General features: G+C 36.8%; 1 protein-coding gene across 1 annotated transcript; it reads left to right on the top strand.

The window, feature by feature from the left end:
* Positions 1-13,644: 13,644 nt before the first annotated feature.
* LOC143580709 (two-component response regulator ARR4-like) lies at positions 13,645-22,134 on the top strand. The gene is made up of 6 exons (XM_077063664.1): positions 13,645-13,732; positions 13,842-13,913; positions 18,155-18,171; positions 21,694-21,768; positions 21,845-21,915; positions 22,020-22,134. Exons 1-6 carry the CDS (start codon positions 13,645-13,647, stop codon positions 22,132-22,134), a joined length of 438 nt encoding a protein of 145 aa, XP_076919779.1.
* The last annotated feature ends 1,142 nt before the right edge of the window (positions 22,135-23,276 follow it).

Here is a 23,276-nt window from a genome sequence, read left to right as displayed (position 1 = left end):
TCCTGGTCGCCACCACTTTATCCGATCACCATTATCGTACTCTTTGAATGACGTCGTCGAATTCTTGATGACCGAGCAAGACTTCATTGTTTTCTACTTCTCATATAATACAAGAGGATACAAATCCGAAAATTGTTAAACTAGGAAACGGGTAATATATATATCGGTTTCCTAGTAGGGGTGTCAATCGTGTCGGGCTTGTGGGTTAACGGGTTGATGAGTTTCGGGTTAGTGGCTTAGCGTGCTGAGATTCTTTAACCCTAACTCAACCCATATTTTTATTCGTGTCGGGTCGTGTCGACCTATTTAAATTCGTGTCGTGTTCGGGTTGTGTTTTGGGTCAATCCATTTTACATTCACATACGAATATGAGTATTATCTATTGACATAGTAATAAATTAAATTAAATAATTTATTACTTATTCATATAAAACTTGTTAATAATTTGTGATAAATCTAATTGTTTTTGTATATTTATTTTTCATTTTCAGTTAACAAACTTAGATTCACATATTTAATTAAAAATAAGAACAAACGGAAATAACTAGAGAATATACAATTAGAACTACTAAATGAAATTATTATAAGTAAAAAGTATATATAAATTGTGTAAAAAGAAATTAGTTTTACTTTTAAAAGTTAATTGATATATGAAATATTAAAAATCTAAGTATTTAACCGTAAAATTTAAAACATTTTATCTATAAAATACAAATATTAGGTTTTCTAAGATTGTTAAACGGGTTAACAGGTCAACCCACTTTTTAACGGGTCGGGTTCGGGTTGACCTGTTTTTTAAATGTGTCGGGTTTGGGTTGACATTTTTAAGAAAACGGGGCGTGACAGCCGACCCAAAACCTATATTTTTTCGTGTCAGGTTTTGGTTGGGTTTCGGGTCATGTCAGAAATTGACGCCCCTACTTCCTAGTTTACTTCTTTTGGGTTTGTATCATCTTGTATAAATGCCTATATTGTTTGAAGTTAAGTTGATTTTTTCTCCAATACTTTTTAAAAGATTCTTTTGAATGTTGTGTTATAGACATATTAATTTACAAATGTGTTATAGTAAGATTTATATAATATGACTAAAGGAGCCTTGAAATCCATAATTGGGTGCTAATGAGTGCTTTTTTCCTTGTCGTCAAATTGTTGACAATATATTGACACAAGAGCTTATAAGGAATTACCAGAGGAATAGAGGAGTCGTGAAAATTGCATTCAAAATTTACACACATATATATGGCTTATGGCACAGTTGATTTAAAGCGTTTATTGGGATACTTAGTAAGGTATCACGTATATTGCTAAACCTGAGCAAAATCAGAATATATTTTGGTAAGACATTGCTACATGTTTTGTTCTTTGATGTTGCACCGATCCACCGGACCGTGGGACAGGTGAAGTGCAGAAATGTTATCATAGTAAAAGATTGAGGCATGACAAATAGACACATAAATCTCCAACTTGATACATCTTAGTTGCATTGGGATATAAAAAAGTTAGATTTCTGGTTAAATTTCTTACATCCAAACTAGCGTCAAGCATACACACCTATGAACACTCAAGTTACATTAAAGTAATATAAGTAAATAAGGTATGCAATGTGTCCCTCAAATATAAACTTATAAGATAATGACTTGGAAAACGTATTACGATAAGTGTTAAATGATGCATATAATTCACAAAACATGAGTGGCACTAGCCTAAAGTTGGTTTGTTTCCTTTCTATTCGATCTCATGGGTTTAGATTGTCTTGTATTTGTGCCTCTATTTTTTGAGGATAAGTTGATCATTTATCTAATACTATACAAAAGACTCTTTTAAATGTTGTGGTTATAGGCCTAAGAGATGTATATATGTATTAATAAGTTTTATGTAATACAACAAAAGGAGCCTAAGAGATGTATATATGTATTTAATTTAATACAAAGTATCGAAAAAAAAATTGTTTTGCAATTTTTTTACACTCTTTAACTTTTAAAAATTTCAAGAGAGAGAAAATGTAAATTTACTTTTACATTTTTTATTAACCATAATTGTTTACCACAAGATTCAAATTTTAATTGAAAATACGTGATTGACAATGCGTTTATAAAGTATTTTGATTCTCAATTCAAGTTGATTTTTATTTTATCTTATCCCGAGCGTTCAATACTATAAAATGATGCTAATGGGAGTGTGAGCATTGCAAAATTAGTGACAATATAGAGTTGTAAAATGTAATTAGTGTTATTGCCAATGACCAAAACAATTGTTACATCATGTGTACCCATGTTGGATAAACCTTTAACTTAACAAAGTCACAAGGCATAAGAAAAGCACACACCAGACACGAAGAACACGATATTAACAAATATACAAATATTTATACATAACAGCCATAAGAAATTGGAAGAGACACGAAGAACAAGATATTAACAAATATACAAATATTTATACATAACAGCCATAAGAAATTAAAAGAGTAATGTTTTATGCAAAATCATACATAATGTAAGCTTTTAGGCATTTATCCATTTAGGTAAAGGATAAAAAGAATCCCAGAACCTAAAACTCATAATAGTGTTTCTTAAATGAAAGACGGTATTAAAGTGAGATGATATTGATAATTAGAGATGCTCAAAACGCTTGAATCTAAAAATCGGTTCATTCACAACCGAGCCAGCTTAAGCTTAGTTTCACAGGCAACAGAAACCCAGGGTTTCTAACTTCAACCACAAAATTCTCCGTCTCGTCTTTAGCAGCAGTAACATTTACACTCTTTGCAAATAAGCGTCGTAATTGTGATGTAGATGTAGAGAGAGAAACTAGAGAGAGAGGATTGGTCCGGCGGGGGAAAACGAAATTGAGTGAGAAAATTGTAGGGGTATGGTACTAAACCTGGTTTTACGACCCTAAATTTATTATGTTTGGCTTATTTTATTATATGGACTAATACAATGTTATTGGGCTGAGGGGGTTTTGTGAAGGTAACCCTAACTGGGCTAGGCCCATTAGGGTACCATGATGGTGGCCATGAGGCTCCCTATATAAGGAGGTCTCCACTTCCTTATTAGGGGTTGGTTATTCTCAATAAGAGCCACCACCATATTTTTGTGTCTGTGAACAAAAGATCCTGGAGATTTCTTAGCGGTCACCTCCACACCCCCAAAAAGTCATTGCAGATCCCAACCAGCCGGAGAAGAAGATCAAGACGTGGTTCGTTCATCTCGAAATCCGTGGAAACATCGTCATGGATCAGGTCAGATTCATCTCGTGCTTCGACATTGGCGCCATCCGTGGGACGGCAATGAACCACGCTTCGCTTCTCGTCTCGGCCCTCCGATCTGTTCATCAATATCTCGGGTCTACGGTTTCTTCTTTCAGATATGTTCTATGGAAATCCAAAAATCCGTAGATCTAAAAAATACTTCAATATCTGGAAATACACAGGAAGAAATACCACCGAACTTTTGAGGAAAACCCTTAGATCTGTGTTTTTTCTAAGTGAAATATACCAAATCTAGTTATGATTTTTTCAGATCTGGGTTCGTTTGAGCAACAGTCACACTTCATATTCATAGATCTATAAATCCTATTAGATCTGTTGGTTTTACATAAAACCTACCTGATGTGGATATTCAAAATCTCTAGATCGTGCGCGCCACCGCGGATCAAAATCGCTCCCTGTGGATCAACTTCGGGTTCCGCATGCGCGCTTCCGGCGATCACTCTACCCCACAGCGGGTCGCATGCGCGCTCCCGGCGATCACTCTACGCAACAGCGGGTCGCATGCGCGCTCCCGGCGATCACTCTACGCCACAGCGGGCCGCATGCGCGCTCCCGGCGATCACTCTACGCCACAGCGGGTCGCATGCGCGCCCCCGGCGATCACTCTACGCTACAGCGAATTGCATGCCTGCTCCCGGCGATCACTCTACGCCACAGCGGGTCGCATGCGCGCTCCCGGGGATTACTCTACGCCACAGCGGATCGCATGCGCGTTCCCGGCGATTACTCTACGCCACAGCTCACGCATATCACATGCTCATGAAGACAGCCAAAACCTATGCTCGTGGCGCATATCACATGCTCACGCATCACGCATGCTCACGCGTATCACGTATGCTCACGCATACCACATATGCTCACGCATCACGTATGCTCACGCATCATGTATGTTCACGCATATCACATGCTCACGCATCTCATATGCTCACGCATCACATATGTTATTGGGCTTCACGTACGCTCATGCATATTAGATGCTCACGCATCATGCACGCTCACGCACCACATCTGCGCGTGAGAATAAAGGAGACATTGCGCAGGCCGCGCGTAAGCGACATAACAAATGAACAGTCTAATCCAAATCAGGATAAGAACAACCATGATTGTACTCATATGGCTACGCGCCATACTTAAAGGTCGGGAATCCTCATAATATACCATATGGCTACGCGCCATACTTAAAGGTTGGGAATCCTCATAATATCCCATATGGCTACGCGCCATACTTAAAGGTTTGGAATCCTCATAATATCCCATATGGCTACGCGCCATACTTAAAGGTTGGGAATCCTCAGAATATCCCATATGGCTACGCGCCATACTTAAAGGTTGGGAATCCTCATAATATCCCATATGGCTACGCGCCATACTTAAAGGTTTGGAATCCTCATAATATCCCATATGGCTACGCGCCAAACTTAAAGGTTGGGAATCCTCATAATATCACACCTCATAATTTGCCCGAGGATAGGAACCATGCAATACATCCACTTTTAGTTGACATGTTTTTGCAGGTTCGGCTACGAGCCGCACAAACACCTATGACATCATTATTATTATCTGGCCATTTGTGCCTCCATTATTATTTTGAAAACAGGCCGGGATATTCATCCTGCGCGGAGGAGGCCCTTGAGGGCCAGTTATTATCATCATTTTATAGCTCGTAAGTCGCCTCGCGCGCAAGCTTTTATTATTCTTATTGCTCGTAAGACGCCTCGCGCGCAAGCTTTTATTATTCTTATAGCTCGTAAGACGCCACGCGTGCAGGCTTCATTATTCTCATAGATTCGTAAGTCGCCTCGCGCGCAGGCTTCATTATTTTTACAGCTCGTAAGTCGCCTCACGCGCGCAAGCTTTATTATTCTTATAGCTCGTAAGACGCCTCGCGCGCAAGCTTTTATTATTCTTATAGCTCGTAAGACGCCACGCGCGCAGGCTTCATTATTCTCATAGATCCGTAAGTCGCCTCGCGCGCAGGCTTCATTATTTTTACAGCTCGTAAGTCGCCTCACGCGCGCAAGCTTTATTATTCATATAGCTCGTAAGACGCCTCGCGCGCAAGCTTTTATTATTCTTATAGCTCGTAAGACGCCTCGCGCGCAAGCTTTTATTATTCTTATAGCTCGTAAGACGCCACGCGCGTAGGCTTCATTATTCTTATAGATCCGTAAGTCGCCTCGCGCGCAGGCTTCATTATTTTTACAGCTCGTAAGTCGCCTCACGCGCGCAAGCGTTATTATTCATATAGCTCGTAAGACGCCTCGCGCGCAAGCTTTTATTATTCTTATAGCTCGTAAGACGCCTCGCGCGCAAGGTTTTATTATTCTTATAGCTCGTAAGACGCCACGCGCGCAGGCTTCATTATTCTTATAGATCCGTAAGTCGCCTCGCGCGCAGGCTTCATTATTTTTATAGCTCGTAAGTCGCCTCACGCGCGCAAGCTTTATTATTCATATAACTCGTAAGACGCCTCGCGCGCAAGCTTTTATTATTCTTATAGCTCGTAAGACGCCTCGCGCGCAAGCTTTTATTATTCTTATAGCTCGTAAGACGCCACGCGCGCAGGCTTCATTATTCTCATAGATCCGTAAGTCGCCTCGCGCGCAGGCTTCATTATTTTTACAGCTCGTAAGTCGCCTCACGCGCGCAAGCTTTATTATTCTTATAGCTCGTAAGTCGCCTCGGGCGCAAGCTTTTATTATTCTCATAGCTCATAAGTAGCCTCGCGCGCAAGCTTTATTATTCTCATAGCTCGTAAGTCTCCTCGCGCGCAGGCTTTTATTATTCAGCGTGCTATATCTTATTCATTCTAGTGCACCATCATTATCATAAAAACCACAACACGTCACCATCATGAAGAAAACCTCCCAAAACTCAAAAACAATAAACATAAGGCCGAAGAAAAGGGAAAAAACCGCCTCACGCCCTAACACACCTCATAAAGTACAGCGCTCCACCTAAACGCTTGCGCACCCAGGAGCAACGCTAGACTTGGGGGGGCTTGTAGGGGTATGGTACTAAACCCGGTTTACGACCCTAAATTTATTATGTTTGGCTTATTTTATTATATGGACTAATACAATGTTATTGGGCTGAGGGGGTTTTGTGGAGGTAACCCTAACTGGGCTAGGCCCATTAGGGTACCATGATGGTGGCCATGAGGCTCCCTATATAAGGAGGTCTCCACTTCCTTATTAGGGGTTGGTTATTCTCAATAAGAGCCACCACCATATTTTTGTGTCTGTGAACAAGAGGTCCTGGAGATTTCTTAGCGGTCACCTCCACACCCCCTAAAAAGTCATTGCAGATCCCAACCAGCCGGAGAAGAAGATCAAGACGTGGTTCGTTCATCTCGAAATCCGTGGAAACATCGTCATGGATTAGGTCAGATTCATCTCGTGCTTCGACAAAAATAATGACTATTATTATTATTATTGATACAAGCAGTGGGATTCATTATTGATTTATTTGTAGAAGAGTGGTGGTGGATTAATAAGGCTGAAGTGGTGGTGAGGCGGTGGTGGTCATCTAAGGCGACGCCGATGGAACAAACGAACACTGTGCTGGTAAAGGAGACTTAACGGTGTTATCTCAACTGTCAACAATCAAATGAAATGAAATGCTTCCGTTAAGTGACTGTCTGATTAGTTATTCTGGAGTTAATTACGACTTTTGTCCCTAATCTTACGTTGTGGAAGACTGACAAGGAGGTCGTGGATGAGGCGGCGAATGTTGAGCTCAAGTCTACCTACTTGGTCCGAATCTACAAACGTTCAAGCGGATCGAGAAAAAGGGGGGGGGTGTGGGCATCACTCTCACATGCACGCATACTGTAACATTTCGGATTTTTCGTATTTGAATTCGTATTCATTTACCCAACTCAAGAATGTAATTAGGATATTTCATATTAAAACTTGTTTTTATTGCTAATTAACCTGGTTTAACTTATGTTATATTTTTATAAATTTTAAAGAAACTCTAAAAATCGCTTAAAATGGTTAAAAACGCTTTTATAAAACTTGAGGCCCAAGCTAAGTAACTTGATATTATATCATGTCCAATCTCAAGCTATTATAATCACAATCCCTAGGTTATTATACCCGATTTTGTCATAATTTTGATTATTCGATTTTCTTAAACGAGCAATTACCTAATAAACGATTTTGAGATGTAGTATTGGCCTAGTGCCCAACTCTTATATTTGCTACAATATTGTTAAGACATGAAATGTAATCCTTGTTAATCATTGTGTTGTGAAACCTTATTTTGTTGCATCTCCTATTATCGCTTTAGCGCCGTGTGACAAAAAAAAAATATAATAATCTAAAGTATATGGTGCGTATTGTTATAAATATATTAATATTGTGGTTATCAACTCCTAATACAAGTTAACTTTTTCCATAAGTTTTTATCTCTTATAAATATTTTATTGTATCTCATTCTAATACATGCACCTAATCATTGTTGTAAAAAGTGTGCCTAGGCGTCGAGTACTCAACGAGTAATCCCCACCTAGGCCGATTTCTCGGTGAGCCATCCCCGAGTACTCTCCGACGCCTAGTACTTCCAACTCCCCATCCGGTCGCCTAAGGTCTGCCTAATTGAACCTTTCTCTTCTCTCTACATCTCTTTTTCATATTCTTCTGTTATTAAGGGTTCCGACCTCTCTCTTCTTTCTACGTCTTTTTTTACATATTCTTCTGTTATTAAGATTTACAACACCTAACGCGTATAAGATTAATTTGAATGCTATCAGGTCACATCTTTTTCGTCCTAAAATAACACCTATAACTATTGGTTCACTTATATTCAAAGCACTTCATGCAAACAAAGTCAAAAAAATTGTTGTCTTTTCACATGTGGTCCATATACGTATACGTTTACACACTTTTATGCATACAAGTCAGAATATGTGGTCTGTGGATAGTTTTTCACTTAGTACTAGAACATATTTATCATAACATATATTATACAAACAAGATACCAATTACCACATAAAGTGTATATATTTAAATCATATAGACATGACAGTCTCTAAATTCTTAAATTTATTTTTATATTAGCTAAACAAATATGAGTTTTATAATAAACCATATAGACATGAAAGTCTCTGAATTTTTAATTTGATTTAATATACACTTTTAATTTGAATAGTTAGTAATTTAAAGATATACACAAAACATAAATTGTTATTTTCATATAATTAGAATATCCCACCAATACAATTTGATTCACTTCTTATTTCTTAACATATCCATCCCGGGTCAAGTTATTCTATAAAGGGTTACAAAAATAAGAAGTGTGAGAAGCCATAAATAATTGACATGTGTCAAGTGTGGACCAAAAGTAAAAGGGTATAGAGGTAATTGTATACATTTTCTCTCTCCACATGCAATGCACATGTTAATACCCCCATCATTTTAGAACGTTTATAACTTTTTCGTATGATATTTTTTTTTTTTAAAAAATTCATCATAATAACAAGCGTTTTTTATCTTTAACATGAGTATGATTTTGTTATATAAAATTTAAAACAAAAATTACGTCATTGTGTCTTTTCGCACACCATTGTGTCTTTTCGTGTATCATTGTGTCTTTTTACACACCATTGTGTCTTTTCGCTTATCATTGTGTCTTTTTTCGTCATTGTGTATTTTCGCACACTATTGTGTCTTTTCGCTTATCATTGTGTCTTTTTTCGTTATTGTGTCTTTTCGCACACCGTTGTGTCTTTTCGCTTATCACTGTGTCTTTTTTCGTCACTGTGTCTTTTCGCACACCATTGTGTCTTTTCGCTTATCATTGTTTCTTTTTTCGTCACTGTGTCTTTTCGCACACCATTGTGTCTTTTCGCTTATCATTGTGTCTTTTCGTTTATCATTGTGTCTTTTTTCGTCATTGTGTCTTTTCGCACACCATTATGTCTTTTCGTTTATCATTGTGTCTTTTTTCGTCATTGTGTCTTTTTGCACACCATTGTGTCTTTTCGTTTATCATTGTGTCTTTTTTCGTCATTGTGTCTTTTCACACACCATTGTGTCTTTTCACACACCATTGTGTCTTTTTTCGTCATTGTGTCTTTTCGCACACCATTGTGTCTTTTCGCACACCATTGTGTCTTTTCGCACACTATTGTGTCTTTTCGTTTATCATTGTGTATTTTTTCGTCATTGTGTCTTTTCGCACACCATTGTGTCTTTTTGCTTATCACTGTGTCTTTTCTTGTCATTGTGTCTTTCGCACACCATTGTGTCTTTTCGCTTATCATTGTGTCTTTTTTCATCATTGTGTTTTTTCGTCATTGTGTCTTTCAACTCATCATTATGTTTTTTAAATACTAATAACACCGTTGTGTAATAATAATATGTAAAAATAACGATAAAATAACAATAAATTATCTAATACATAAAACACAATGATTAATACATGTTACACAATAACTTGAAACGTAAAACACAATGGTGAATAGGTATAACACAATGACCTAAAAGGTAAGACACAATTGTGAATACGTATAACACAATGACCTAAAACGTAAGACACAATGGTGAATATATACAACACAATGATTTTAAATGTAAAACACAATGGAAACAACATATTACACAATGAACAACAAAAAACACAATTAAAAAACCCATTAATTTTTTTTATTTTTATATAACAATATGATACTCATATTAAAGATAAAAAACGCTTATTATTATGGTGATTTTTTTTAAAAGAATAATGTCGTATGAAAAAGTTATGGAAATTTTAAAATGATGGGGGTTGACATGTGCCTTGTATGTGGAGAGAGAAAGTCAACAAATGTGGGTTATAACCTTCATGCCCTTTCCATCAATTTTTATTTATTAAATTAATATCAGTCATTCAAATCTAAGATCAATGAACTAAATTTCTTCTCACCCTTCTCATTTTTTTTGTCCTTTGTATTTTAACTTTACCCTTATAAACTAATACTTTTATGATTATCAAAGATATAAAATAAAAACAATATGAACATGAACATAACATAAACCAACTAAAAGTGAATAAATATATTAAATTTAAAATTTAAAGTTTAAACTTAATTAAAAGATTTTCGAATGCGATGACATCATTTGAAATTAATATTAAAATTCAAACTTAATGATCTTCAGATGCTACAAAGTCATATGAATTTTGAACAATTAAGTTGTTTAAAATAAGAGCGATGGACCATATATTGTAATAGTATCAAAAGTTGCAGGTATACCCGAGTTAAACAATGTTTGTAGAGGCGGTTTAAGACTTCTTTAAAAGACTACTACCGTCTCGCCACCACATTATTCGATCACCGCCATCGTACTCTTTGACCCGTCGTTGCATTCTTGATCGCTGGGGAAGACTTGGTCTTTACAACTTCTAATATAGGTGTATAAATGCAAGATGATACAAACCCAAAAAAGTTAACTAGAAAACGGATAATTTTGTAATTTTTTTACTTATCGGTTTTCAACTTTTACTCTCTTGGGTTTGTATAGTCTTTTATTTATGCCTCTTTTGTTTGAAGATATAAGTTAAATCGTTTCTCCAATACCTTACAAAAGACAAACAAAATCCGGTGACAAAAAGAAGATTCCCCCCAGTCGCCCCTCTTATCGCCGCAGGGGGGGGGGGGTTGTTCCTCCAAGAAATCGCCCATTTTTCCACCCACTATGTATAGCTTAAACAACAAGGGGTTATGAAATTTTTGGCAACTTAGTCAAAAAAAATCCATGGTGACATGTTCTCATATCCATGATGGAATATTCAATGGTTAAATCTTGCCACAAACGCTTTTGGTATTCATCCTTGACTTGCAAACAAGTAAAATGCTTCTGCACATACTTAACAATATTCCGCTTCACCTCGACACCAATAGTCTCTTCATAATTTATGATACATCTTAGTTGCACATTGGAATATAAAAAAAGTTAGATTTCTGGTTAAATTTCTTACGCCCACTAACGTCAAACATACACACCTATGAACACTCAAGTTACATTCAAGTAATATAAGTGAATAAGGTATGTTAAATGTGTCCCTCAAATATAAACATATAAGATAATGACTCGGAAAACGTATAATAATAAGTGTTAAATGATACATATAATTCACACAACATGAGTGACACTAGCCTAAAGTTGGGTTGTTTCCTTTTTATTCAATCTCATGGGTTTAGATTGTCTTGTATTTGTTTGAGGATAAGTTGATCGTTTATCTAATACTATACAAAAGACTTTTAAATGTTGCGGTTATAGGCCCATAACATGTAAAACTCTTTACAAATGCATTAGTAAGTTTCATGTAATACAACAAAAGGAGCCAAAGAGATGTATAGTTTGAAAACCCCTTTGAGTTGATAAAACTCGTAAAAACCCTATGTAACATTATTTTTTTTGTTTTTTTAAGCGTATGTAATATTATAATATATGTGGTTAAATTTAATACAAAACATCAAAAAATTAAAAATAAAGAAAATTGTTTGACAGTTTTTTTTACACTTTCTTTAACTTGTAAAAATTTAGAGAGAGAAAATGTAAATTTACTTTTACATTTTTTATTAACTATAATTGTTTACCACAATATTCAAATTTTAATTTAAAATACGTGATTGACAATGCGTTTATAAAGTTTTTGATTCTCAACTCAAGTGATTTTTATTTTATCCTATCCCGAGCCTTCAATACTATAAATGATGCTAACGGGAGTGTGAGCATTGCAAAATTCGTGACAATATAAAGTTGTAATTAGTGTTATTAGTTATTACCAATGACCAAAACAATTGTTACATCATGTGTACCCATGTTGGATAAACCTTTAACTTAACAAAGTCACAAGCACAAGAAAAGCACACGAAGAACACGATATTAACAAATATACAAATATTTATACATAACAGCCATAAGCAATTAAAAGAGTATTGTTTTATGCAAAATCATACATAATGTAAGCTTTTAGGCATTTATCCATTTAGGTACTCGGATAAAAAGAATCCCAGAACTTAAAACTCAGAATAGTGTTTCTTAAATGAAAGACGGTATTAAAGTGAGATGATATTGATAATTAGAGATGCTTTAAAAGCTTGAATCTAAAAATCATTTCATTCACAAACCGAGCCAGCTCGGCTCGGCTCAAAATATTTATTTTCAATATATCTAATTATAAACACACACTCATATGTGGCCTGCTTGCTATTGCTAAGTCTAGATATGCTTAAATAGCCGGTGGCTCAATAAAACTAGCTTAAAATAAACTAATTTACAAACTTAGCTAGCTTGGCTCAGAACTGTTATCAACCAAGCTGACTAGACATGTTTACAAACCATTCCAAGCACAAACCAACTCTTGCTCAGCTAAGCTATTGAACATCAAATAATCAAACAACAAACCTCAATATTTTAATTTTTTCCTTAAACTAGAAAAAAACACCACAAAATAATAATAGTTGCCATTCATCCAATCAATTTCAAAGGAAGCAACATACAGTAATAATTAACCAAAACAAATAAAAATCATCATCATCATCAACGTACTCAGTATATCCCACCAATAGCAAAACTATGGTAGGGTCTGAGGAGGGTAAGATGTAGATATCCTTACCTCTACCCCATAGGGATAGAGAGGCTGCTTCCGGTGAGACCCCCGGCTCGATAGTAGTTTTGCATCAAGCCTTGGACATAAGGAACATAGCACTCAATCATCGGCTGATCGGTGCATGTACCCTTGTCTTTCGGCTATCAACGCCACCACATGATGCCTGATTAACCTTCCGCTACTTTTAACGTTATTTTCACGAGTTTAGTAAAATAACGTCAAAATTAGTGCAATTTCACTTTTGCCCACCCGAGGGTTCACACATATATACATTATATGCGCGCACCGCAAGCAGTGCTTCAAAACAAATAAAAATAAAAACAAATAATAATAAAGTTACAAAGATAAGATGAGAGTACGTACCCATGATTAGTATGATAATGATTCCTTTATTACTATAAAAATGAAAGTGGGTTTGGGTTAGGGTCGGGTTCTCCGTTTGAAAGCCAACAATGGTTTAAGAAACACATGCAATAATTTCAACTTTCTTTCTGGATGTGAAGAGCATCCATATCTGCATTGCCTATTAATGGCTAAAACAGGCAAAGATTGTGTTATAAGCATTTCCTTTTACCATTAACAGAAAGAAAGGAAGAAGAAGATCATATACATGTATTATCATGATCAGCAATTCTCTATCACTAATTGGTGGCCAGCCAGTCACTCACATACATGCACCAGGTTACTACAAATACTACCTACCAGCTCTCTTCATTAATTATCATTCATATTCATATTCATATTCATATTCATATTAATTTCATCATCATCAAATGGATCAGCTGCACGTCCTTGTAGTCGACGACAACATCGTCAACCGGATGCTCGTCAAGAGGCTTCTTCTCAAATCTTTTTGCACAGGTACGTACATACTCTTTCAGATTCATTTCACCACTTCATTATTAATTCTATGCATATATGAGTTTAATCACCGCGAAGAATAATTAATTAATTAATTAATTGTATGCAGTCACTGCTGTGAATTGCGGTAGCAAAGCTTTGCAAGTGTTAGGTTTAGATAAAGATAACAACGAAAACAACAGTACTTTGTGTAGGAACTGAATTCGTGAATTGAGTAAATAAACAGAAAATTAACAAACAGTTTTATTACTCATACAATACAATACAATACAATACAAGAATCTGAAATACAATACAGAATCAAGGAAATAAACCAAATACAATACAATATATATATATATATAAACGGTTTGGCTGGGGATCGTGTTGAACATGGGGCCCTTAAAACAATATTTTGAGTCTCCCAAGAGAACTCGTTGTTTTCCAGGGTACAACAGCCGGAGCAGTAGTACTGCCGGAGTTAACCGTAAACCTGAAAAAGGTTCGAATAAGAGAAACCAAAAATTTAGAAGAAGAAGAAGTTGGAAAAACCTTGCAACAATGCTTGTGTTGTGTGTAAGGTTTGGTGTGTGTTGCAACTTAGTTTACATCTCTATTTATAGAGGAAAAACAAGGCACAAGTTTTTCATCCCACCAATGTGGGATACACCACTATAGTATTTTCTTTCAAATACACACAATCACACATCGATATCTCATTCATCAATGTCTATTAGTGTGCATGTGTTGTGTCATAATAACCTACTAATGCACACGTAACAAATTTTCCAACAATCCCCCACATGAATGGAAATCGATTCTTCGAAGTAAGTTTCAACAGTTGAGTATTGCCGGATAGGTAGGTGTTACCTTTTGAACCTTCCGTTGTGAAGCATACTTAGCCTCCTAGCGGTTTGTAGTCGCGATGACTTTGAACAGACCCCCATTTGTGTATACGACAATATGCCTTCACACAATACTCTCCCTGGTTTGGTCAACCCCTCATTCTTGTGTCCGTTATGGTCATGGATCACGGTCCTGGTTCTGCGAGAGCTCTAGGAAATTGCGTCTCCCCACAATTCCATTCGAAGCGACCACACTTCTCTCTAACATAGGTGATTCCCATAAATCATTAAAAGCATCATGGTTATTTCACTTAACCTTAATATGCTTAACCTCTCCCAAATGTCACTGGTTTTAGGGTACTCCCCTAGGAGAAAGGACTAGGAAGTTCAAGACTCCCTTTGGTTTTGGGGTACTCCCCCACAGTGACTGCCTCTAGTCATATGATTAAGTTTGCCTATTGAACTTAGCTCTTGGGATCTCCAGTCTGCTAAGTTAGGTTTCCCTCATACTTCCTTTATCGCGGGCTTTAGTCCCATTCCACTCAACAACTTATAAAATTTATCCGTGCTTAAGCCTTTTGTTAACGGGCCTGCAATGATATCTTCTGACCTCACATGGTCAATCGTGATAACACCCGTTTACGGTAGTTGTCGTATCGTGTTATGTCTACGTCTCATATGCCTTGATTTGCCATTATACATTGAACGTTGAGATCTACCAATTGCAGACTCACTGCACAGTGTATGAAAATTGCCGACAACAGCTTTGGCCATTGTGGAATGTCTTCCATGAATTGACGTAACCATTCTGCCTCTTCCCCAGATTTGTCTAAGGCAATGAATTCAGACTCCATTGTGGATCTAGCAATTACAGTTTGTTTGGATGATTTCCAAGATATTGCTGCCCCACCAAGTAGGAACACGTACCCACTTGTTGATTTGGAATCTTTCATATCCGAAATCCAGTTCACATCAGTATACCCTTCGATCACGGTTGGATGGTTGGTATAATGCAAACCATAGTCTCTTGTGTATCTTATGTACCTAAGCACCCTTATAATAGCTTTCTAATGTTGAACACTTGGATTGCTAGTATATCTACTTAGCCTACTCACCGCGTATGCTAAATCGGGTCTCGTACATGTCATGAGATACATTAGACTTCCAATGATTCTTGAATACTCTAATTGAGCAACCGGCTCAGCTCTATTTTTACATAGATGTAGAGTAGTGTCAACAGGAGAACGAGCCACTCGCTTGTCTTCATTGTTGAATTTTTCAAGAATCTTGTCGACATAGTGTGCTTGACTCAAAGTAAGACATTCTTTGGTTTTAATGATTTTTATTCCAAGAATAGTATCAACTAAACCCATGTTTTTCATGTCAAATCGTGCCTTTAACATGTCTTTTGTAGATTGAACCATTTTATCATTACTCCCAATGATAAGCATGTCATCCACATAAAGGCATAAAATAACATAACCTCCATTTGTGTTTTTAACATAAACACATTTATCACACTCATTAATTTTGAAACCATTGCTAATCATGACTTGGTCAAACTTTTGGTGCCATTGTTTTGGAGCTTGCTTCAAGCCATACAAAGACTTGATGAGTTTGCATACTTTGCCCTTTTGACCAGGGGCGGAGAAACCCTTAGGTTGCTCCATGTATATCTCTTCTTCCAAATCACCATTTAGAAAAGCCATTTTTACATCCATTTGGTGCACTTCCAAACTTCGTAAAGACGCGATTGCAAGCACCAACCTTATAGAGGTTATACGTGTTATAGGTGAGTAAGTATCAAAATAGTCTAGACCTTCCTTTTGTCTAAAACCTTTGATCACTAGCCTCGCCTTGTATTTATCAATACTTCCATCGGTTTTCATCTTCTTTTTGAATATCCAACGATATCCAAGTGGTTTGCAACCAACTGGAAGATCTACCAATTCCCAAGTATGATTTTGTAAGATCGAATCAATTTCATTCTTGATTGCTTCTTTTCCATTGAGGTCCTTCAGGTGAGGTCACCGCTTCATGGTCGGTATTAGGTTCACCTTCAACCATAAAGCTTACGAAGTCAGGACCAAAGGATTTTGCAACCTTTTGTCTTTTACTTCGTCTTAAATCACCATCCTCAGTCTCGGGCCGTTAATGTGTTCCTTCATGAACCAAGTCGTCATTTTGTGTTGATGAGCTTGCACCTACATCATTCGCTTGTGATGATGAGACCTCATGTGTGTGTCCTAACTTAGGAAACACGTGCTCAAAATACGAGACAGTATTGGGGCTCGCCTCCATGAAAGTGTTTACGTGTACATTTGGATTTTTGGATTCATGTACCAAAAACCGATGTGCACTACTATTGTGAGCATATCAAATGAAAATGCAATCAACAGTTTTGGGACCAATCCTAAGAACTTTAGGAGGTGGTACGGTGACTTTAGCTAGGCACCCCCACACTTTCATATATTTGTACGAAGGTTCTCTTCCCTTCCATAACTTATAAGGAGTCTCGTCCCTATTCTTGAGAGGTATCTTATTTAAAAGATAATTTGCCGTTAAAATGGCATCCCCCACATGTCATGGCTCACCCCAGAACTAACCAACATGGCATTCATCATCTCTTTCAATGTACGGTTCTTTCGTTCCGCCATGCCATTTGATTGTGGAGAATATGGAGGGGTTAATTCATGTATTATGCCACTTTGTGCGCATAAATCCGCAAATGGTGAAACGTATTCACCTCCTCGATCGCTTCTCACACCTTTAATTTTCTTGTTAAGTTGTAACTCAACTTCATTTTTAAACAAGATAAATTTTTCTATTGCTTCATATTTACTTTTAAGTAAATATACATAGCAATATTTTGAGCAATCATCAATAAACGTGATGAAATATTTGTTTCCTCCTCTTGTTGGACACATTTTTAAATTGCACACATCGGTGTAAATTAAATCAAGTGTTTCGGTTATTCTTTCAACCGATTTGAAGGATGATCTTGTAAGTTTGGATTCAACACATGATTCGCATTTCGAGTTTGTATCAATGTGGAATGTTGGTATGCTTTTTAATTTTAATTAAACGACGAAGTGAATTGAAATTTACATGTCATAATCTACCATGCCAAACATTTGAATTTAAAGACTCAATAATATAAGCAGAAGTAGATGCCTTATTCATTTCATTTCCAATCACAGTTACATCAAGTTTAAACATACCATTGAGGGCATAGCCCTTACCAAAATACATTCCACGCTTAGTCAAGACAAACTTGTCTGACTCAAACACTAAACGAAAACCAAACTTATTAAGCAACCAACCCGAAACCAAATTCTTACGAATTTCGGGCACATACAAAGTGTTGCTCAGAGTAAGTTCTTTTCCCGAAGTCATCTTCAAGATCACATTCCCTTCACCCTTGATGTCGGCCGTTGCTTGATTCCCCATAAACAACTTATCATCACTAGCAGCCTCCTTAAAGGTGCTAAAGAGGGTCTTGTCACCACACACATGACGGGTCGCACCCGTATCAATGAACCATCCTTGCGGTTTGTCCCCCACAAGATTGATTTCTTCAATAATTGCCGAGAGCTAGGTGATCATTGCCACCAACGGTTCACCATTTTCATCCACCATATGTGCACGCTCACGCTTAAGCTTCTTGCATTGGTTCGCACGATGGCCATTCTCATTACAATTGTAACAAACACCTTGGAAGTTTGAAGATTGAGGTTTATTTTTTACAACCTCCTTCTTCGGTCCAAGGTTCACCTTTCCCTTTCCCTTTCCCTTATTCATTTTACCCTTACCCTTACCCCCCCCCCCTAGAAGATTGTCCAAGTTCAACCAAGTTGGCCTTAGCCAATACGAGACAGTATTGGGGCTCGCCTCCATGAAAGTGTTTACGTGTACATTTGGATTTTTGGATTCATGTACCAAAAACCGATGTGCACTACTATTGTGAGCATATCAAATGAAAATGCAATCAACAGTTTTGGGACCAATCCTAAGAACTTTAGGAGGTGGTACGGTGACTTTAGCTAGGCACCCCCACACTTTCATATATTTGTACGAAGGTTCTCTTCCCTTCCATAACTTATAAGGAGTCTCGTCCCTATTCTTGAGAGGTATCTTATTTAAAAGATAATTTGCCGTTAAAATGGCATCCCCCACATGTCATGGCTCACCCCAGAACTAACCAACATGGCATTCATCATCTCTTTCAATGTACGGTTCTTTCGTTCCGCCATGCCATTTGATTGTGGAGAATATGGAGGGGTTAATTCATGTATTATGCCACTTTGTGCGCATAAATCCGCAAATGGTGAAACGTATTCACCTCCTCGATCGCTTCTCACACCTTTAATTTTCTTGTTAAGTTGTAACTCAACTTCATTTTTAAACAAGATAAATTTTTCTATTGCTTCATATTTACTTTTAAGTAAATATACATAGCAATATTTTGAGCAATCATCAATAAACGTGATGAAATATTTGTTTCCTCCTCTTGTTGGACACATTTTTAAATTGCACACATCGGTGTAAATTAAATCAAGTGTTTCGGTTATTCTTTCAACCGATTTGAAGGATGATCTTGTAAGTTTGGATTCAACACATGATTCGCATTTCGAGTTTGTATCAATGTGGAATGTTGGTATGCTTTTTAATTTTAATTAAACGACGAAGTGAATTGAAATTTACATGTCATAATCTACCATGCCAAACATTTGAATTTAAAGACTCAATAATATAAGCAGAAGTAGATGCCTTATTCATTTCATTTCCAATCACAGTTACATCAAGTTTAAACATACCATTGAGGGCATAGCCCTTACCAAAATACATTCCACGCTTAGTCAAGACAAACTTGTCCGACTCAAACACTAAACGAAAACCAAACTTATTAAGCAACCAACCCGAAACCAAATTCTTACGAATTTCGGGCACATACAAAGTGTTGCTCAGAGTAAGTTCTTTTCCCGAAGTCATCTTCAAGATCACATTCCCTTCACCCTTGATGTCGGCCGTTGCTTGATTCCCCATAAACAACTTATCATCACTAGCAGCCTCCTTAAAGGTGCTAAAGAGGGTCTTGTCACCACACACATGACGGGTCGCACCCGTATCAATGAACCATCCTTGCGGTTTGTCCCCCACAAGATTGATTTCTTCAATCATTGCCGAGAGCTAGGTGATCATTGCCACCAACGGTTCACCATTTTCATCCACCATATGCGCACGCTCACGCTTAAGCTTCTTGCATTGGTTCGCACGATGGCCATTCTCATTACAATTGTAACAAACACCTTGGAAGTTTGAAGATTGAGGTTTATTTTTTACAACCTCCTTCTTCGGTCCAAGGTTCACCTTTCCCTTTCCCTTTCCCTTATTCATTTTACCCTTACCCTTACCCCCCCCCCCCCCCTAGAAGATTGTCCAAGTTCAACCAAGTTGGCCTTAGCCATTGGCTCCACACGAGCTGATTTTTGAGCCGTTTTATTGTCTTCCTCAATTCGAAGACGAACAATTAATTCATCAATAGTCATCTCCTTTCGTTTGTGCTTAAGATAGTTCTTAAACTCAACCCAACTAGGAGGCAACTTTTCAATTATGGCTGCAACTTGGAACGTTTCACTAAGTGTCATACCCTCGGCATGAATTTCATGAAGTATAACTTGTAGTTCTTGGACTTGGGTGATCACAGTCTTGGAGTCAACCATTTTAAAGTCCAAAAAATGGGCCACAACAAATATCTTTGTTCCCGCATCTTCGGTTTTATACTTCTTGTCTAAAGACTCCCATAGTTCTTTGGTAGTCTTTATCCCACAATAGACGTTATACAATGGATCCGCCAAACCATTGAGCACGTAATTGCGACATAGAAATTCAGAATGTTTCCAAGCGTCCAAAGCACTCACACTTTGGGCATCATCTTGGGCAGTGGGTATGGGGGCTGTTTTCTCCAAGAATTGTGCTAAGTTCAAGGTTGTCAAGTAGAAAAACATTTTCTGCTGCCACCTCTTAAAGTGGACACCCGTGAACTTTTCGGGTTTTTCAGCATGGTTAGCCATTATGGTCGCTTCCACATTGGCTGGGGTGGTCAAATGGACAGCAGGGGTAGCATTAGAAGTGTTTGGGGTTGGTCATGTCATTCTTGCACACAGAAAACAGACCAAGTTAGTAACTTAGAAAAAAAATTCAGAAAATTCAGAAATTTGCCAGATAAATTTATCCCGTGCGAGATAGCTTTATCTCGTGCGAGATAACAAAACCAGCCCAAAAAAGGAGCCTTTTCTGATTTCAGAATGCTAAACCAAGAACGAATCTGTGTAAGTCCAACTTTGAAGATCCAATTCTTGATTCTGAGACCAAAACAGAAAAGAAAAACTGTTTTTAAAACATATACTATTTTGAAACAAAACTGGTTTGGATCAAAATAAAATAGTTTCTGAAAATTTAAACAAAGTTTTCACGAAACGGTTTTAAAAATATTGTTTTAAGATTGTAGGAACCGAATTCGTGAATTGAGTAAATAAACAGAAAATTAACAAACAGTTTTATTACTTATACAATACAATATAAGAATCTGAAATACAATACAGAATCAAGGAAATAAACCAAATACAATACAATATATATATATATATATATATATATATATATATATATATATATATATATATATATATATAAACGTTTGGCTGAGGATCGTGTTGAACACGAGGCCCTTAAAACAATATTTCGAGTCTTCCAAGAGAACTCGTTGTTTCCCAGGGTACAACAGCCGGAGCAGTAGTACTGCCGAAGTTAACCGTAAACTTGAAAAGGGTTCGAATAAGAGAAACCAGAAATGTAGAAGAAGAAGAAGAAGAAGAAGAAGTTGGAAAAACCTTGCAACAATGTTTGTGTTGTATGTAAGGTTTGGTGTGTATTGCAACTTAGTTTACCTCTCTATTTATAGAGGAAAAACAAGGCATAAGTTTTTCATCCCACCAATGTGGGATACACCACTATAGTATTTTCTTTCAAATACTTACAATCACACATCGATATCTCATTCATCAATGTCTATTAGTATGCATTTGTTGTGTCATAACAACCTACTAATGCACGCGTAACAAATTTTCCAACACTTTGAAGGTTGATTTGATAATTAGTGATTACTCAATGCTAGAAATGACTGGCTTTGAGCTGCTTCAGAAGATAAAGGTCTGTTTGTTTGCCAAAGTTAACTTTTTTTATATATGAGAGATGAATTAAGCTAGTTTGGTTACTAATTATGCAGAGTTCTTCAACCCATCGACACATACAGATGGTCATTATGTCATCAGAAAACATCGAAACTCGCATACGTCGGTATGATGATTGGAGAAACAAATCTTTTCTTTTACTGTTGTCAATTTTTTATTAAATAAGTACATATTTTAAAACACATGTTTTTTCTGTTGTAATAAAAACAGATGTTTAGAAGAAGGGGCTCAAGAATTCATCTTGAAACCGCTGAAGATCGATGATATAACACGCTTGAAAACTCCATCCTCAGGTATAGCTTACCAGCCGAACAACAACCGATAACATGTTCGTTTCAATTTTTAGCCAAAATAAAAAAACTCAGCAAACAATATAAACAAGGCATTAAAGTATTATAATTATAGCAAACTTAATATAAATTAAATATTGGTACTTTTGTTGGTGTGGTATGCATCGGGTTGAAACAAAATCCTAAACATAAAATTTATAGAAAATCAAAACCGAGGACTACTGATATAAGATTGGTTGATCTTGGACTATTCGGGTTGGGTTGGGCCATGGTTGAACTTGTAGAGCGTCAAGTTATTAGGATGACAACGGGACGGATATTTATAATCTCATTCATATACCCGATTGTCAAACACATATGTTTAAACTTTAAATACTCTGTTTATCTTTTGAGTTTACCGATTTAGAGATTGGATGCCAGTGATTGGGTTTTGAGAGTTTAAGTATAAAATGTAAATTAAACCGTGAATAACATGAATGCATAACATATAAAAAAGCAGCCGGTAATAAGTCAACTACCGTTATGTTCCATGTTTTACTTTGTTCGATTTGCATCAATATTTAAAGACATCAACATGCCATACTAATGTTGATTGTAATAATCTGTTTTCAGTCTCTCTGACGAATCCACGTCTCGAGCTCACCCGTTGACGTGACAGGAGGAGGAGAGGGAGAAGGAGAAGGACTTAACAAGTGTTTTAGATCAGCATAATCAACATGTCTAGAACTATTATTCAACCTAATTTAAAGATACTATTTTTCAAATTCTTGAACCATACAAGTCCATGTTCTTATAGATAGCAAGTGTAAAATGTTGTCTGGTAGTTGTGAGAGAAGCCGAACAAATGATCATTGAACCATGTTACGGGCTTTAAAAGGGGTTACCAAATAAAGAATCATTGAAAACATGTTACATAAAATCCACAATTGTAACAACTGTAAAGCTTTCAACATGGCGGCTTTTTGAGAGGTTTTGCGTTTAGGAAACCGGTTTATTGTGCACCAACATTCACATCATTAATATTCCTATTAATCTGAGCACACATATCTTTATCATATGAGAATTGTAATTGGGTCTCAAAGCATCTATTGATTCCATCTTATAACAACATACCACCAAATCAATTATTTTCCCCTATGACTATTCAGTCGAAATTAACCCAAATGGTCGAACAGTT

Source organism: Bidens hawaiensis, unplaced genomic scaffold (genome assembly GCF_021521415.1).
Source record: "Bidens hawaiensis isolate Kalapana, Puna unplaced genomic scaffold, B.hawaiensis_p1.1 tig00030549_1, whole genome shotgun sequence".
NCBI classification, from domain to species: domain Eukaryota; kingdom Viridiplantae; phylum Streptophyta; class Magnoliopsida; order Asterales; family Asteraceae; genus Bidens; species Bidens hawaiensis.
This window is presented reverse-complemented; position numbering and strand designations above follow the sequence as displayed.

Coding starts and splice junctions, on each gene's coding strand:
- LOC143580709 (XM_077063664.1), top strand. CDS start 13,645: ATGGATCAGCTGCACGTCCTTGTAGTCGACGACAACATCGTCAACCGG. Junction 13,733..13,841: donor TCTCAAATCTTTTTGCACAG/GTACGTACATAC, acceptor AATTGTATGCAG/TCACTGCTGTGAATTGCGGT. Junction 21,769..21,844: donor AGCTGCTTCAGAAGATAAAG/GTCTGTTTGTTT, acceptor CTAATTATGCAG/AGTTCTTCAACCCATCGACA.